At 40.5% G+C, this 18,330-nt stretch overlaps 1 protein-coding gene across 6 annotated transcripts in view; it reads right to left on the bottom strand.

Moving 5' to 3' along the window:
- The window catches only part of NOSTRIN (nitric oxide synthase trafficking), a 65,083-nt gene that overhangs the window by 15,877 nt on the left and 30,876 nt on the right, over nucleotides 1-18,330 (bottom strand). For 5 of the 6 annotated variants that reach the window (XM_026454160.1, XM_026454163.1, XM_026454161.2 and 2 more), the window contains 3 exons: nucleotides 16,275-16,337; nucleotides 13,479-13,577; nucleotides 6,119-6,244 (listed from right to left, as the gene is read on the bottom strand). In XM_026454160.1, the coding sequence (XP_026309945.1) occupies nucleotides 6,119-6,244; nucleotides 13,479-13,577; nucleotides 16,275-16,337 (288 nt within the window). The remainder of the gene's footprint in view (nucleotides 1-6,118; nucleotides 6,245-13,478; nucleotides 13,578-16,274; nucleotides 16,338-18,330) is intronic. The other variant, XM_026454162.1, reaches the window with a different exon arrangement.

The following is an 18,330-nucleotide window of genomic DNA, read 5'->3' as shown; positions in this document are numbered from 1 at the left end:
TGCAAGCTCCGCCTCCTGGGTTTACGCCATTCTCCCGCCTCAGCCTCCGGAGTAGCTGGGACTACAGGCGCCCGCCACCTCGCCCGGCTAGTTTTTTGTATTTTTTAGTAGAGACGGGGTTTCACAGTGTTAGCCAGGATGGTTTCGATCTCCTGACCTCGTGATCCGCCCGTCTCGGCCTCCCAAAGTGCTGGGATTACAGGCTTGAGCCACCGCGCCCGGCCTATACTTTTAATTATGATAAAATTTACATAATATGACATGCCATTTTATCCACCTTAGGCATCCATTTCAGTGTCACTAAGTGCATTCACATTATTGGGCAACCATCACCATAATTCATCTCTAGAACTTTTTTCATCTTGCAAAAGTAAACTATACCCATGAAACAACTTCCTATTTCCTACGCTCTGCCCACTCTGGCAACCACCATTCTACCTTGTCTCTATGAATTTAACTTCTCTTGGTACCTCTTACAAGAGGAATCATACACTACTTGTTCTTTTGCATCTGGCTATTTCACTTAGCATAATGTCTGCAAGGTTCATCCATGTTGTAGGATGTGCCAGAATTCCCTTCCTTTTTGGCTGAATAATATTCCATGGTATGTATATACCACATTTTGATTTTTGGTATATAGTCATTTGAACACTGCTTGAAAGTAGTAACAGGCTCGGGCAGTAACTATGGACATCTGTGCCAATCACATGCAACTTTAGATTTTGTACCAAGTGTCCTGACATTTGGATTGGAAGCCTGGAGCCTTGCCCCCATGGCAGTCTTCTTAGTTGCCTCTGAAGCTGCCCAATTTTCATACATCAATGGGAGTCAAATGGATTTGTTTATGCTGGCAGTTCCCTGAGGCTTTCACAAAATTGGAGGCACCAGTCATTTGAATGTGGCCGTCTGCCCTTCTGCCTCCCAGACAAAGGATTAAAGACACAGAACAGCCTATCAAATGTTTTGCTTTTTTTTTTTTTTTTTTGAGACGGAGTCTCGCTCTGTCACCCGGGCTGGAGTGCAGTGGCCGGATCTCAGCTCACTGCAAGCTCCGCCTCCCGGGTTCATGCCATTCTCCTGCCTCAGCCTCCCGAGTAGTTGGGACTACAGGCGCCGCCACCTCGCCCGGCTAGTTTTTTGTATTTTTAGTAGAGACGGGGTTTCACCGTGTTAGCCAGGATGGTCTCGATCTCCTGACCTCGTGATCCGCCCATCTCGGCCTCCCAAAGTGCTGGGATTACAGGCTTGAGCCACCGCGCCCGGCTTCAAATGTTTTGCTTCTTAAAGGGCAGGATCGATATGCTTCATAAGAAATATGTAAAACAAATTCTGCTCAGTTGTTTGGATCTCCTATGTGACAATCTTCAAAAAGAAGTCCTTACCCTATAGAAAAAGATCTAGAAAGCAGCTCTTCTGTTTTAGCCTATGAGCAAAAGACAAGAGAAAATAAAAGCCACGTTTTAGAACATATTGCATCCCTAGTGGACAGGTGTTTCTTTACTTTGACAAGTGCTGAACCACTAGCATCAATCTGAGACTAGAATTAGTGACATGGTAATGCTTAACAGATTTTAATTACATTTCAGGGAAATCATTAAAATGATCTATGTTTGTTCATAAAAAGAGGAGGAAATAAATTCCATTGTGCAAAGGAGAGATCCATATCTCATTTAATGATTCGTTGCTTTCTATTATCTTGTTCTTTTTACATAAAATAAGTGGTAGAGAAGCAAGATACTCTGGAGGACCTCAAACTGTCCTCTTGAAGTTCCACAATAGTACATATGAAGAAAGTGTGGTCAAGGAGTTATCCAGAAAGATTCAGATTTCAGCAGATTTAGAGCCTGTCTGAGACCCAAGCATCATGACAATTTATGTTTTCATTCGTTCCTTCCAGTTCTCGCTGTCCTAGCCTTTGGGCTGGTACTACAGGAAGAGGTCAAAGGGATTTTGTATTCATTTAAATGGCTGTCATAGAACAGATAAAAGAAATATGCTCTTTCTAGAGCAGGAACTCTCAAACTTTAGAATACCTAGACCCCTCTTGATAATCATTCAGAGGCTCTGATTGCTTTAGAGGCTCCCAGGTCTAGGGAAGCGCTCAGGAATCTGACTTTTAACAAGCACCCCAGGTGCTCTGAGACATTGTCCTAGGGCCACAAAGGCCCACAAAAAAAATACATTTTAAAATCATAATTCTTCCACCCAGAGGTGACTGCTATTAACATATTGATATATTTCAGTCTAGGTATGTGTATATGTACGATTTTATCTTCCAGTTATCTATCAGATTATTCAAATTTGAAATTCTGGTTTTTCCACTTAACCATACATGTGAACAGTTTCCTGTGTCATTAGTCTCTGAAAATACCACTTTAATTATTTCATAATCGTCCATTGTGCAGCCGTGTGGTAATTCATTCAGTCATCCCTTTAGTGTTGGACATTTGCAATGTTTCCTGACTTTTACTTTTGTTTCAAATAGAAATCTGTGTCTGGTTTGTCAGCTACTTCCTCAAGACAGATTTATAGAAAGGAAATTACCTTTTTCAACAGAGTCCTAGGAAAGAATGAAGCCCTACTGTCTTGAGGCGTCCATTGTATGTAACGAGTTGTTATTTGTCTCATCTAGAGTGGGACTACTCAAGTGCCATCCTTGGGAGAACTGAGAAAACAGCCACTCGAATCATTTTCTATGTTCTGGGATTTAGAGGAGGAACACTGGTTGAGAAAGGGAATATTTTTAAGGCTCTTGACACATATCGCAAATGGCTTTTTAAAATACTTCCTTGGGTGAGTACTTCAGTCCCAAGCATTTGATTCTTTGTAATTCTTGGTAGTATGGCTATTATTGTGAAAAATATAGATTATTTCTATCATCTGAATTGTTTCTTCTTGGAGGGTAGGATGTGGCTAGAACATAGTAAGATTGTGAAGTAATAAGACTAATTTTGACATGTGGTTTGTGGAATTGGTTTCATTACTTATGGTCACAGTTGAGGCTTTACAATATTTCTCACAGTATCTAGTACACTGCCTTGAATGTAGTTCAATGCATGTTCTCTGAAAGAATTTGTAAATCCAACCTATAGAGTAAAAAGAAAGAAGAGGACACTTCGTAGGACCCTAAAATGAATTCTTATATTCCATTTTTATAGAAGAATGGTGAAAGAATGGAGAAAAAATGAAACTGAGAGACCCTAACTGTCCCATTTCCATCGCTCACACTTATAATAAAATTCCTCTTTGAGTCAGTTCAGGCTGTTTTTGTCATATGATTCATGAATCTAACATTTGACTCTTGAATGTCATAAACATACACAAAATATGGCATTCATAGAGTAATATGTGAGTCAATGACCTGCTGATATAGACTGAGTATACACAAGCCCAGGAAATACCAACTAAGGGCATCATTATTAAGGGTTCAAGTGAAGCAAGAGTGACTTGACAGAAGTTACCACGCGTTTTGTCTAATGGGCTTGAGCTGGCTCTCAGGTGGCAGGAGAGAACTCAGAAGAAGGTGGGTTAAGAGAAGCTATATGAACTAAAAAAGAGAGGGACTGAAACACTGGTGGCCTCCAGCATAGCAGTAGCAAAAATCCAGGATACAAGAGGGGAGAAAGAAAATGCTCTTCCTCAAGGACATTATGATGAGTAGATATTCCATGTGACTTGGATAAAAAAAGAAAAAAAAGAAAGAAGAGAGAAAAAAAAAAGAAGAAAGGAAGGAAGGAAGGAAGGAAGGAAGGAAGGAAATGAAACTAGATCTTAAATATTTTGAGAGCTGAAGTTGAAAGATGCCTTTTGAATGTATACCTTGTTACCATCTGGAAGACTGTAAGAAAAGAGATAATTTCCATGATGCTTCAATGTAAACACTAAGAATGCTGAGAAGGGGGAGTAGTGGTTGGAGGGGAAAGATGTAGAGGATTTTAACAGGAGGAAAGGAAACTGAGTAGTAAGAGCTTCTGATAATGAAGATAATCATAGCCTTCCCTAACATATATTGAAGGCAAGCTAGTTATCAGTTACACCAGGTAGGACCCATTTATCTCCCATTGCTGTGATGTAGGTAGAAGGGTGAGGAGGATAGAGACACTGAGGTGAAATATTTTTCTCACAGCCCTTGAAGGGTAGGTGCCTGGAAGATGGAGTGGGAGCAGAAATGTCTCACCCATCTCCTAACAAGGCCATCCAAGGAAGCTGTCCTCAGTGGAAAGACCACGGCTTCATCAGGAAGTGATGAGGTGAGGTGAGACAAGATCAGAGCCCAGGTTGCAGAGCCAGATTTCAAATGAATAAAGTTAGAATTTAAATCCCTGACCTTTTCTCATCACCTTCATCTAAAATCTATCTGGCATAAGCAAGGAGAGTACCAGAAGCTTATGTTTAAAGGTGTAAATTAAGGAATTTTTTCTCATTTGTTCCTCTCTTTGACCCAAGTTTTCATCTCTCCTTTAATTTCCCCCTTTCTTCTCTAATTCTGCATCTATCCTGCTCTGAGTGGTTGAATTGCAAGAGATGTAAATGCAGCCCTTGGGTTTCCGCCTGCCATATAGCCTTTGCTCTCCCAGTTTTCACTGGAGCAGGAGCATAGCACAGAGGTCCAGGCTGAATCTTGAAACCATCTCAGGCTCATTGCTTCATCTTTCCAGCCTCAATGTCCTCATAATGTCATGATTAATACAAAACAGAAGCACATGAATGTGCTAAGCACAGCCTAAAAGAGGAGCACTGAGCACCAAGCACTTGTTCCATGCTGGCCATTAGATCATGGCTTTCTCCAATCACATCTGCTTTAAATACTTTTTTTTTTTTTAGTTTAAAACAGGTGGGGGAAAATAAAACCAAAATATTCATGTTCTTACTCTCCAGAATTGATAGTTATTTAATTTGGTCATATTTATGTTGAGCCTGGGGTTGTACTGCTTCACCAGGGGCCGTGCATAAGCTGTGTGGCTGTTTCTGGCAGTTCTGTTGCATTCCCACCATGGACTTGGGCTCCATTTCTGCCACTGAACACACGGACAGTCTATATGTGTAAGTTTACAAACACACACATATAAACTCAGTATAGTTTGCACAGGAGTTTAAAAGAATTTTAATTTACACAGATTGTGTAAGTGGCATGTTTCTTTTCCTCAAGAAAAGAAACCTCATGTTTTTTGAGGTTAACTGATGTTTAAATATAGTCTTAATTAACTTCATCGATGGCTACTAGTTCGCTTTCCAAATGCGAGCATATTTGAAGAGTAATTCTTCTCTTGATGGGTATGAAGATTGTGTACAGTTTTTTCTCACATGCAATTATAAACAATTCTGCAATAAACATTCTTGTACATCACTCTTGGAGTAAAAGTGTACATTTTTCTATAGGATATATGCCTAAAAACTGCTTTAGGGAACTGCTGTGTGGTAAGGACATGCTTCTTTTAGTTTCACCAAATATCATTAAATTATTCCCCCTACAGGGTACAATAATTCTTGTTTCCTAACATCCTTACCAACACTTGATATGGTCAAGTTCTAATTTTTGCCAAATAATCTAGCATTGTTTCATAGGTTTATTGATTATTTTGATTTCTCCTTTTGTGATGTGCTTGCTGACATCTTTTGCCTATTGTTATCAGATAATTTGCCATAATTCCTTCTTTATGTGTCTACTTTTGCCACTGAGATGTACACATCTCAAGCATTGAGATGTCACTTTATTCAATGCTCTGTATCTCCAGTGCCTAACACAATGCTTGACCTCCATAAGCGATCACTGTATGAGTCATCGCTCATGACTAAAACTAATTTCCAACCACCTTACACTTAAGCCTTTATTTACACTTCACTTTGACAGCACTTTTTGAAGTTAGCTGGGTGCTATCCTGTTCACTAAGAATTAGGAACAGAAACTCTGGCCAATGAAATTCAATAAATTGTCACTAGTAATTGTATCCATGGAGACATTGAAACAATGAGAGGAAATGTGGTTTGTCTAGAGTCACAATATGTGATGCTCATAGCTATGACAGAGGGCAGGTCTTGTCACTGTAGATCTGACCTCCATCTTCAAGGTCACACAAAACTCCACAGAAGAAGAAAAAAATGTGAATATATAACTTACCTGGTAGCAGTTCTCTAGTGTGTTTTCCCATTTCAGTCTGGTAGAATAACCCACCATGTTTTTTTGGTAGTAATTTTCATCTTCCTTTTCCAACTTCTCAGTTGATTTTGTCAGTTTATTGAGGAGCTAATGTAAAACATCAGTGTCATACATTCACTAACACATTTTTGAAAGCCCTTTGTAATTCCATAGAAAAAATTATATGTGGCTCAATATTTTCTCACCTCTCACGTAGAGTCATAAACAGTGACTATAGTTGACAAAACCAAGGATCTTTATCAGAAAAAAATGCATGGCCAAACCTGAAGGAAATCCAAGGGCCTTCCGGTATGATTCCCCCAATCTTACACATGATAGGCTTGAGACCCTTACATAGGAAGTGATTTGTCTACACTCACACAATCATGGAGAAGGTCAAACAACACAGCTTTTGAGAATTGACAGTACAGGTCAAGACTGCGATCAGCCAATGAATCCCATAGTCTTGTCTGGTAAATCCTTCAGGCTCCTGCATTTCTTACCAGGTTAGGTATAGACTTGTGGAATCACACAATTTTTAGAACTAATTTTTAGAATGAGTCTGGCTACTGTCCTATCTAGCAATATTATTTTACTTTACCATATAAACCCAGAAGTAGAGGTTTGGAATCAAACTTCCAGGATAAGAGTCCTGGTCCTAGCTGCAAACAAGTTACTTAACCTTCCTGAGCCACAGTTTTCTCATACTGGGTTGCTTTGAGAATTCGGGCACATCTTGGGACTCAGAAAACAATACTACAAAAATGAAGGTCTCAGAAGCAGCCTCAGAAGTAGAAGTTTCCCTCTGACCTTCTGCCCTCCTATCTCTCACTCCCATTCTCGCCGGAGGCTATTGGTAGAAACCAGAATCCCTCTTCCCTAAGGAAGGTCACAGAAACCAGAACCCCTTTTCTCCAAAGCCAGCCATAAAAATCTAAAAATATTACTCTCACTTTTCCACTGCCTTTCTGTGTAAAAACTGGCCATAAAGAAATTATCTGACTTACCTGGTTTGACTGTAGGTCACAAGACCCCTATTCCAGAGAGGGTCCTGCCCCATCCCCAGCAGGAAGGAAGGCTGCACAGAAAGGCCAAGAAGAGTCTAGAAAGAGGGCCTTACCGAGTTTCCCCATGCAGCCTATTAGCATTAGATTGCACCCCTCTTATACATAATATTTCTACATTTTGTTAAACCTAAGCATAAACATAGACAAATTCCCCTGTATCTTTGCATCTTTTTTTCTGAAGGCTCCCATGTCACATAAAACTATGATCAAATACATCGTATGCCTGTTCTCCTATTCATCTGCCTCTTGTCAGTGATTTTTAGCCTAACTTCACAGGGCAAAAGGGAAGATTTCCCTTGGCTCTGACATAGGTAACACAGATGAGGCAGATGGCACACTGCCCAACGCCTGGCATAGCACTCAAAATTTAGCCAGTATAATTATTGCCAATGAAAAGCCAGAGATATATGCCCAATGTTCACTGCAAGTTATGGACAGCTTGATAGATGGTTTCCTCTCATACTGCTGCCCAATGATCTGCTCCCTTACAAAGAGCCCCCTCTTGCCTATCACCAAAATTTGTCATTCTCATTACTAAATCTTCTGGAAAATCAGTGTACAGTAATACAAAACTCCCTGGGCCAGGGTAGCTGAAACTGATTCTTAAAATACCCAGACAAGTAATTTCATGTTTCTGAGAAACAAAGAAGTTGGATTGCATGAATTATTCTCCAACTTTATAGATATATTTTTAAAGCATTCAATATCTTTCTTTTTCCTTTTTCTTTTTCTTTTTTTTGGAAACAGGGTCTGGCTCTGTCATCCAGGCTGGAGTTACAATCATGGCTCACTGGCTCACTCCAACCTCCCTGTCCTGGGTTCAAGCAATGCTCCCATCTCAGCCTCCCAAGTAGCTGGGACCACAGGCATGCACCACCACACCTGGCTAAGTTTTGTATTTTTTTGCAGTGGTGGGGTTTCACCATGTTGCCCAGTCTGGTCTCCAACTCCTCTGCTCAAGCAATCTATCTACCTCAGCCTCCCAAAGTTTTAGGATTATGAATGTGGGCCATCGCACCCAGCCAATTCTCCAATTTTACTCTATTTAGAAATGACCTGAAATGCTTGTAAAAACTGCAAATTCCAGAATTCTACAAATAGCAATACTTATTTCATACATCTGTAGTGGGATTAGAAAATCTGAATTTTGACTATATCTCCTCTGATGGTTCTGATGCAAATGGTCTTCAAACCATTCTTTAAAAAACATCAAAGACCCCCCTGATTTAGTAGTTTAGGAGTTTCAAGGACAGAGACAAAGGCTGTTAAAATGGACCCTCTCTATTTAAGGACATGTTGACTAACCTTACAATCATGAAAAACATTCATCCAAAATGTTGAATATTAATACTGTTCACTTTTTTTATTCCAATTGATATGTGGGCTATACAGCTGTCCCCCAGCTCTGATATATGACCTACACAAGATGTATCTGGTTTGGTATCAAGTTGAATTAACCACATCTGTCTGTAGAAATGCAAGCTTGTGAACATTAACCTAGCAACAGTTCAATGCAAGGACTCAGAGAGTCATCTTTATACTCTGCTAAATCATTGTCCTCAGATTCTTACTGAGAATGCTCAGCACTCCAGGAATGAGAACTGAGTTGCTTTTGAGATTACCATTAATATTCATCAGCCTGCACTATAGAGTTGTGGACTAGAATTTTCTGCTCAGCAAATTTATAGCAGATAGTTCCAAGTATATATGTGAAAGAAGAATGTATACTCATATATACATATATATATATATATATTTAAGATGGAGTCTCACTCAGTCGGCCAGGCTGGAGTGCAGTGGTGCGATCTCAGCTCACTACAACCTCCACCTCCCAGGTTTAAGCGATTCACCTGCCTCAGCCTCCCGAGTAGCTGGGATTACAGGCATGTGCCACCATGCCCAGGGTTTCACCATCTTGGCCAGGCTGGTCTTGAATTACTGACCTCAGATAATCTGCCCACCTCAACCTCCCAAAGTGCTGGCATTATAGGCCTGAGCCACTGTGGCCGGCTATAGACTCCTGTATTCTTACTTAAGGAACTTCTCAGAAACCTTTACTAAAATTTGTCAAAGATTGACTTATTTTCCTTTCCTTCCTTTTTTTTGCTCTTGGAACAAACATCACATTCATTTGTTCACCAGACATTGAGGGCCTTCTGTGTGTCATGTGCAAGGCTTTGGGAATAGAAAATGGAACAAGATAGGCTCCCTCTCTAGTCAGGGACCCACAGACCATTACCATCTTGTGTGCTGATAGAATTATGTAGGTACCACCAGGAAGGACATCAAGAGAGGCATCTAAACTAGCCTTGAAATTAAAATGACATTTCAGCTATAACTTGGCGCATAGTAGGTGCTCAAAAAATTGATCTCCATATGAATAAAACTAAAATGAAAGTAGGAGTTGGTGAGGCAAAATAGCATGGCAGGATACAGAAAAAAAATATTTTTTGGTGAAGTTGGACCACGCAGTTTACGATGGAGAATGGGGAGAGGTGATGTTGAAGAGATTGGCAAGGTTCAAGTCAGGAAGGGTCTTACAGGCCACGTGAAAGAGTTTTTCCTGGCTGAGTGCGGTGGTTCACACCTGTAATCCCAGCACTTTGGGAGGCCAAGGCGGGCAGATCACTTGCGGTCAGGAGTTTGAGAACAGCCTGGCCAATATGGCAAAACTCCATCTCTACGAAAAATACAAAAATTAGCCAGATATGGTGCTGCACGCCTGTACTCCCAGCTATTTGGGAGGCTGAGGCAGGAGGATTGCTTGAAACTGGAAGGTGGAGGTGGCAGTGAGCCAAGATTGTGCCACTGAAGTATCTGGTTTGAGTTAGAATTGGGAGGATATAGTGGGTGATGATATTCAAAGACACAGAAAACACAGAAATAAAGATTATCTTTGGTAGAGAGAAGTGATGGTTGGATTTTGGATATTAGTTTGAGGTGTCAGAAAGCAGTTTACAGACTGGTTTGGGCTAGAGATACAAATTTGGGTATTGCCAGCATAGATACTGTAGTTGAAGCCTTGAGAATATACTTATTGAGTATGTATTATTTATTGAGTACCTGATATCAAGAGTACTGTATCAGACACTGGAGAGACAATGGTGAAGAGAACAGAGTGAGGCCCAGAAGAGAAATCTTCAGAAACTGCAATATATAAAGATCAGGCCAAAAAAGGAAGCCCATAAAGAATCTAATTTAAAATTTACAGAAAGGAAGAGGAAAACAAAAGCATGAGTTGTTACTAAAGTCAAAAGAGGAGAATGTTTCTACAAAGGGGAAGTAAACAATGCTTAATACTTCCGAGAAGTGAACTAAGGTAAGACTTGGAAAGTACCTGTTAGCTTTAGCAGTGAGAAGACGTTGTTTTCAATGGCAAGAACACTCTTAGTGGAAAGATGGGGAAAGCTTGATTAGGGTGATTTGAAGAGTGAACAGAAGATGAGGAAGTGGAGACAGAGCAGACACCCCTTTCACTAAGATGTATTGTAAAAAGGAGACATGACAATATCTGGAGAGGAACGGAAGACCCCATAAATAAGTGTCCCTGCAACTTTCTTTTACTCTTGTAAGATGGGGAGAAGGTGCAATAGACTTTGTGCCTTCCCACCAAATTAGGTCATGAGGGTTCCACCTACACTTCCAGAATGTCTGTTGTTGAAGCCACCCCCATCTATGGAATTTGGTTATAGCAGCCTGAACAGACTATAAGACAGGGGGAGTTATAGAAGCCTGGTGGGAAGGAATCATTAAGGAGAGGGCTGTCCAAGATATGGGAAATATGGGATAATCAAGAGAGGGCCTCTGGGAGGCAGGAGGGGATGAGATTAGAGCACAGGATGGAGAACTGGCCTCTCCATTGCAGATATGTAAATGCTATTACTTCAGTAGGCAGGTGGCTGTGCTGACTTCTATTTACTCTGTGAGGTAGGAGGCAAGATACTGTGCCAGGAGTGCGTGGATGGAGGTGTGAGGAGAACGGAGGTTTAGATCAGCTTCTGGTGAGAGAATCAAGACTCCTGGGCAGGAAACGAGGAAGAATTTGCTGAGCAGCACAGAGCATCAGCTCAGGTGATCATGAGCGCTTCTGTGTGAGATGAGAAAATGAATGCCCCCCTCTTGGGTGTTCAGCTTCAGGATTAACAAAAGCTGCCCGATTAAGCAGGGAAGATGGCATGGGTGGGTGACAGAGTAACAACCAAGGTTATGGTTACCAGCTGGAGGAAGGAGAGAGCACTGTGGACCTTTACTTCCCAGGGAAGCTGCTAATGAGGGTAGGAAGAGGAAATTCACCACTTAGCTGCCATGCTTTTTTCTTTATTATTGCATGACATCAATTAAGAATAGCTTCTAATGAGCACTCAGAATGCCTAGGCAGGTCCTGGCACTGAGTATTTTAACAGACTGTGGGTTCACCTCCTCGGAAGCTGCCTCATTATTCAATACTTGTTATGATCATTTCCAACTGTGAAGACTGACATGGAAAGAAATAAGACTCTTGCATAATCTTGCTAATGATGAATTTAAGTTATTCAATGGATATTTCTTCAGATTAAAGAGCTACTTGCGATGACAGTTTTCCTTTTGAGGGGTTTGCAGTGGTGCTGGCTGCATTTCCTTAGTAGGGACTCATCTTTTATAGAAGATATTGACTATTTCAAAGGTTTTCAATCTGGGGCACATACCACAAGAGGTGTGCAAGATAATCTGTTGGGGTGTAAGCAGAAAATCTTTATTTTATTCCTGTACCCCAATATTATTTGTGTTCATTTTGCCTGAAAACTTAGTGGTCAAGCTTACTCTTACTTAATACATGAGTCTACGCTGGTACTCACACATGGACAGTTGTGGATTCTGATATGGCCTGGGAGGAGGGTGGGGATTCTGCAACCTGAAAAGCTGCCATAGGCCCTCACTATGTTTTCCCTTCCAGCATCTGGGACATGTAGCCATTGACATATACCTGGGCCATGTAGTTTTACAGACATTATCTGGCTGCAGTTAGGTTAGCATAAACAAAATGCACAAATATCTTAGAAGATTTCTGCCAAGAACCTGTAGATTGATGTTCCACTAACAATTTAATCACAAAGAATCCACAGCAAAATGTCCGAGCTGACGCTGCCACTTCTCCTGGTTGTGAGTGTGTTACTACCCACGTGAAAGGGCAAACAGTGAAATGAGATCTGACAAAAATTTTGATGAACAAATAAAAAATTATTGAGAAGGCTGGCCAGGGGTGGTGGCTCATGCCTATAATCCCAGCACTTTGAGAGGCTGAGGCAGGCAGATCACTTGAGGTCAGGAGCTCGAGACCAGCCTGGCCAACATGTTGACACCTTGCCTAAACTAAAAATGCAAAAAAAGAAAAAGAAAAAGAAAAAGAAATTAGCTGAGCCTGGTGGTGCACACCTATAGTCCCAGCTACTCCAGAGGTTGGGGTGGGACAATCTCTTGAAGCCTGGAGTCGGAGGACGCAGTGATCCAAGACTGCACCACTGCCCTCCAGTCTGGGCCACAGAGTGAGACTCTGTCTCAAGAAAAAAAAAATTATCAAGAAGACTATTAGAAATATGCATTTAAACTTACTATGGTTAAGGCTGAACCTTGCTCCAAGTATATATTTTTCCTGAAAACATTACTTAATGATTATCTAAAGACATCATGGTTGCTAATCATTTCAAACATTATTTCATCTTTATCTCATCCTGGAAACATTTCTACTTTTATGCTTCATAATGTTCATAACATATTAACATAATACATATAGTACTATATGTAACAAACAACATATATAAAGTATTTTTTTAACTTATTTGGGGTATTAGCTGAGAGGTTTTTTAAAGATAATATTAATAGAGTTTCCTTTCAAAAAATCTGGGCATCATTGGTCTCATTTGTCATCTGTCAATATTTTTAAAGAATACATGTGGTCCAGGCAAAGTAGCATGCTTCTGTAGTCCCAGCTACTTGAGAGGCTGAGGTGGGAGGATCCCTTGAGCCTAGGACTTTGATGCCAGCCTGGGCAGCACAGTGAGATCCCTTCTATTTAAAAAAATTAAAATAAAGTTTAAAATGTGTGTGTGTGTTGTGTGCGTGTGCGCGCGTGCGCACAAGGAATGATTTGGAATCCCCTTTTATGCTCTGTCAAGCTACATCTCTGCAGGGATCCCACAGAGAAGGAGGAATCAACCCATTCTCTTGTGTTTGTAGCTAAGGGCAGCAAGCCCATCCATCTCTATGGCACATGCACTCAGCCAGCCATGACAGCTTACCTTCCGCCTCTCCTTCTCAGTCGTAGATTGCTTGGAGCTTTCTACAAGCTGGAAAAGTGCTTCATGTTTCTTGGTATTAACCATTAATTTCTTCTTGGCCTACAGTGAGAAACATACAAACAACAAAAAGAGGAGCAGAGGCTGATGCCAAGAGAAGACTCTTCTCTTTTGGAACAAAGCACATTCATGTGCTAGCTTTAACGATTATGTATCCTAGAATCCTCCAAAGGCTGCAACAAAAATGCATACTTTTAGTTCTTCATTCCCATCCTCACTTCAAAATGTACCTAAAACATCAGAGCAGCTAACACTTTGTCCTGAGAACTCCTGCATATTTTTTCATTATATTGGGTACCCTCAAGAGGGTTTTGAATTTTGCTAAATCATCGAAGGCCTGCAAACTTCCAAAATAATGTTCTAGTGAGCATAATCGCTTTACCACAGAAGAAATCACAACAAACACTGAAGACTGCCTGCATCATTCTTTACATCAACCTAGGCTACAATTGAGGTTGTTTTAAGATGTTATCTTAAAACGTGTGGCAAGAGTTGCAATTTGCTTCCTGATGGCCAAGCCTGAGAGCTGGGCATTTGCCTGGCATCTTGTGAAACGCCCTGCACTTGCTGGAGTTGGAGAAGTAGAAAGAAGTGGGGAAGGAAGGAGCACTCAGAGTCTCCCTACCCTGTTCATGCTGACCCCTTGGAGCAGGTTAGGATTTAGGGGATAATTTCCTAGTCTACCTAGTTGAATTTAGCTGAAGATGATGCTCCAGAGATAAATTATGCAAACAGAATTTGGTTTAAGTTGGATTTAGCCTGTTCAGGAAGTAGGCTGATTGAAAGACTTTGGCTTTTTGCCTCGAGGTTGCAAGGACTGTCAAACCAGATAGTAAAGGGGAGGTCTCGCTTCCTTGGCTTTTTAGCTTGGGAATCAGAGGCAACGCCTTCTGCCTCCCTCTAAATGTGAGAAACCTCTGCAAAGGAAAATTAAAGAAATAAGCTCATGGCCCTCTTTCTCCACCTCTTGTCAGCCACATGCCTGCTGGGAAATAAGATTGTGAGGCATGAATATTTGGTCCTTTAAGGCTTTTCATTAGAGTCTCCTAAATAGACTGTACTTCATTACTGACATGCTGAATCCCTTGAATTGTAACTTCAAGGGAGAAATTTATTATAGCCCAAGAATTTTATGTTCTCTAATTTCTCTGTCACTCTTCAAAAAAAAAAAAAATGAAATCTTTTATTTAGAAAAATGACTTGATAGAAACTGGGAAATGATAAAAGATGTTTTTTCTTGGGAGCAATTGCAGCCTCTCAGCATTATTTCTGGCTTTTGATTCATTGTACTGAATTCCTGTGAAAGCTGAATATTTAAAGAAAATGGATTTTTAAAAACAAATCCTTTTAAAGGCCAGGTGTAGTGGCTCATGCCTGTAATCCCTACACTTTGGGAAGCCAAGGTGGGCAGATCCTTTGTGCCCAGGAGTTCGGGATCTGCCTGGGCAACATAGCAAGACCCTGTCTCTAGTTCTTTAAAAAAATAAAAAACAATTCCTTTTAAAGAAAACTCATAAAATCCATGGCAAAACTGAAAACAAATGACTGGACACTGTTGCTGGGATTTACTATAAAAGTGATTCTCATGAGCATCCTTTTACCATTGTAACTACTATGGACATAGAAATTCACTTATATCAAACACCTTTTATTAATGTCCTTGGTCTTATGGAGTCAGTCCTCAGTTTTGGCAGAAGCTTTGGAAGTCACACCAAATTTGCCTGTTTCTGAGGGCATCTATCTCTAGTTATTTGGCATCAGTGGCTGTTTACTTGTAAAGGTTCTCTGTGGGCACTAACGCTTTGGAGACGAAAAAGGATTTCAACACTTACAGAACAGGTCTTCTCAGAGGGGTTCATTGAGTCTTGTTAGCAGATTTACTGCTAGTCCTTTCTACCTGAAATGAATTCCTCCTATACTACATTGTTCTAGAATAATCTTCTGTGCATATGGATCCCATCTGTTACTTTCTCTGCTACAGAACTCATACTGATATGCTCTAGCTTCCCACATCAGATCGTAATTCCTCTCCTTAGAATGTACTCCCTATTTCCTGCACATATGTCATCTAGCCAACTAAATTTTAAATTACTTGAAAAAAAAATTTGTCTTAGAATAGTGCTGTGCACAAAAAGTGGACCCCACATACTCATGCAATTGATATATGCATCCCCTTTTACATATCACTACCCACCCCTCACTGGGCCACTTTCACTAGTGATGTACATATCACTAACACCTTTCTACAAATGAAAAAAACAAAACCCAGGTGGTGTTTATCATTTGCTGTAAGTTACATATTATACAGAATGGCAGTCAGCATAATGTAATGATTAAGAGCAGTGACCCTGGAACCCAACTTGTGACAACCATTGGTTCAACCATTAACCAGCTCTGTAACCTTGGGAAAATTACTTCAACTCTCTCTATCTCCATTGCCCAATCTGTAAAATGGGGCAATGCACAATGACATATGACATTGGGTTGTTGTGATGATTACATACATAAATGTATAGCACTAAGCACATAATAAGTGCTAAATAATCATATTTAGAGCCATGCACTTCCATTGGTTTGGTGAAAAATATATCTATGTAACAACTCAGGTAAGGAAACATTTTTCTCTTCAGTTAGCACTTAGAAGTACTAATGCTAGAACATGTCATCACATTTGTATGAAAGCAAAACACTTCAATTCTAAAAACTGAGTTTACACAAATGATATCTGTGGATACTTGCCTTAATTTGCTGATTCCAGTTGCTAATGACAAGATTTGCTGTCTTTTCAACTTCATTGTCAAGCTATTGAAGAAGGAAAAAGGAAACAAAGCTTTGCTTTCTTCTTAGTCACTGCAATAGACTAAATATTTGTACCCCTAAAATTTATAGATTGAAACCTATTCCCTCAAAGTGATGGTATTTGGAGGTGGAGTCTTTGAGAGATGATTAGGTCATGAAGGTGGAGCCCCCATGAATGAGATTGGTGCCCTTATAAAAGAGACTCCGAGAGTTGCCTAGCCACTTCTGCCATCTGAGGTTACAGTGAGTAAATAGCCACTGATGAACCAGGAAGTGGGCCCTCATCAGACAGCTAATGTGCCTTGATCTGGGACTTCCCAGCCTCCAGAACTGTAAGAAACAAATTCCTATTATTTATAAGCTATCCAGTTTATGGTATTTTGTTAGAGCAGCCTGAACTAAGACAGTCACAATACTAGCTTATCAATCACTATTACAATTCATGGGAATTTCAAGATCCTACAATGGACATATTAGACAAATTATCTTATCCCTGTGTCAAGTAACAGGACTTAGTAAAATAATTATTTCTAATCTATAAGAATGTAAAAAGTTGGCCGGGCGCGGTGGCTCAAGCCTGTAATCCCAGCACTTTGGGAGGCCGAGACGGGCGGATCACGAGGTCAGGAGATCGAGACCATCCTGGCTAACACGGTGAAACCCCGTCTCTACTAAAAATACAAAAAATTAGCCGGGCGAGGTGGCGGCGCCTGTAGTCCCAGCTACTCGGGAGGCTGAGGCAGGAGAATGGCGGGAACCCGGGAGGCGGGGCTTGCAGTGAGCTGAGATCCGGCCACTGCACTCCAGCCTGGGCGACAGAGCGAGACTCCGTCTCAAAAAAAAAAAAAAAAGAATGTAAAAAGCATGCAAACATGTGCAGTTATGTGCAAGAGGCCCTTGCATGAGCTGATATTGTTGCTAGTCCCATCACATCATCTTCCATGTCAATCCATGCTGCAAAAACCTCAACCTCAACTGGTAACAGTCCTAACAGTGCCAATTTTACTATGTGTCTCCATTGCCCCTGAAGTGAATATTGCTGTAATTTCAAAGATATTGAACTCTTAATCATAATTAACTTTTTCCCTTGCTTTTAAATAGCCAAAGAGACAGTAATAATAATGATGAAAATGATCTAGACAACTTCCCAGGGAGATCTGATGGAAGTTACAGCAGAACATTTTTCCCCGGAACACAGACCCAGCAATCAGCCATTATTCAACCACTCTGAGATCTAGCGAATGCTACACTTTTATTTGTTTCCAGTTGGTTAAATTTAGAGTATATGGTTCATTGTAACAGACACAATGAAAATATTTTATGTACTATGCCACTTTTGATTTCATGTATGTGGCTGGAATGTGGAACAAGTTCACTTTAGAAAATAAAATCTAATCTTTTGTGAGAGTAGAGTGGGATGGTGGAGTGCAGCGGAGAGGGGCAATGCAGAAAAGAAGAAAAACAGGACCAGTAGTTTGGGGGTGCTCATGACATCCATTAAGTAAAGCACTGTGATCAATTATCACAGGACTGTGCCTCATTTATGGTAAATATTAAAGAAATGCTAATGACTTATATTATGCAGTGTGAAAAATACTTTGTAATCAATGAAATATAGACCAAAAATGAATTGGTTTTTATTAAGTTGGCATGCTAAGGCAGGTTATATTGCTTGCTAGTAATTCCCATCAAGTTCTGTCTATCACCCGAAACTGAATAGAGCATCTTTTCTGGTAAAATATACCTATGTACATACAAACATCAATTCCACTTCCTGACTCAGCTTAATGAGTTTGAATAAAATTTTTAAAAATCATTTCTCTTCCATCAGAACTTTCATACCTCTCCTCATCCTTCTGACTTGCCCCTGAGGATGTGCTTTATCTGACTGTATTCCCTTGAAACTCCCCCTTAACCACCACCCCTTCCCTTCACAGGGACCACCTACCACAGCTTACAAATATCTTACCTGCACCTGGTCCTGAAACAAACAGTG

This window comes from Piliocolobus tephrosceles, chromosome 11 (genome assembly GCF_002776525.5).
Source record: "Piliocolobus tephrosceles isolate RC106 chromosome 11, ASM277652v3, whole genome shotgun sequence".
In the NCBI taxonomy this organism is placed as follows: Eukaryota; Metazoa; Chordata; class Mammalia; order Primates; family Cercopithecidae; genus Piliocolobus; species Piliocolobus tephrosceles.
The sequence above is the reverse complement of the archived record's forward strand: the minus strand, read 5'-3'. Positions and strand labels throughout refer to the sequence as shown.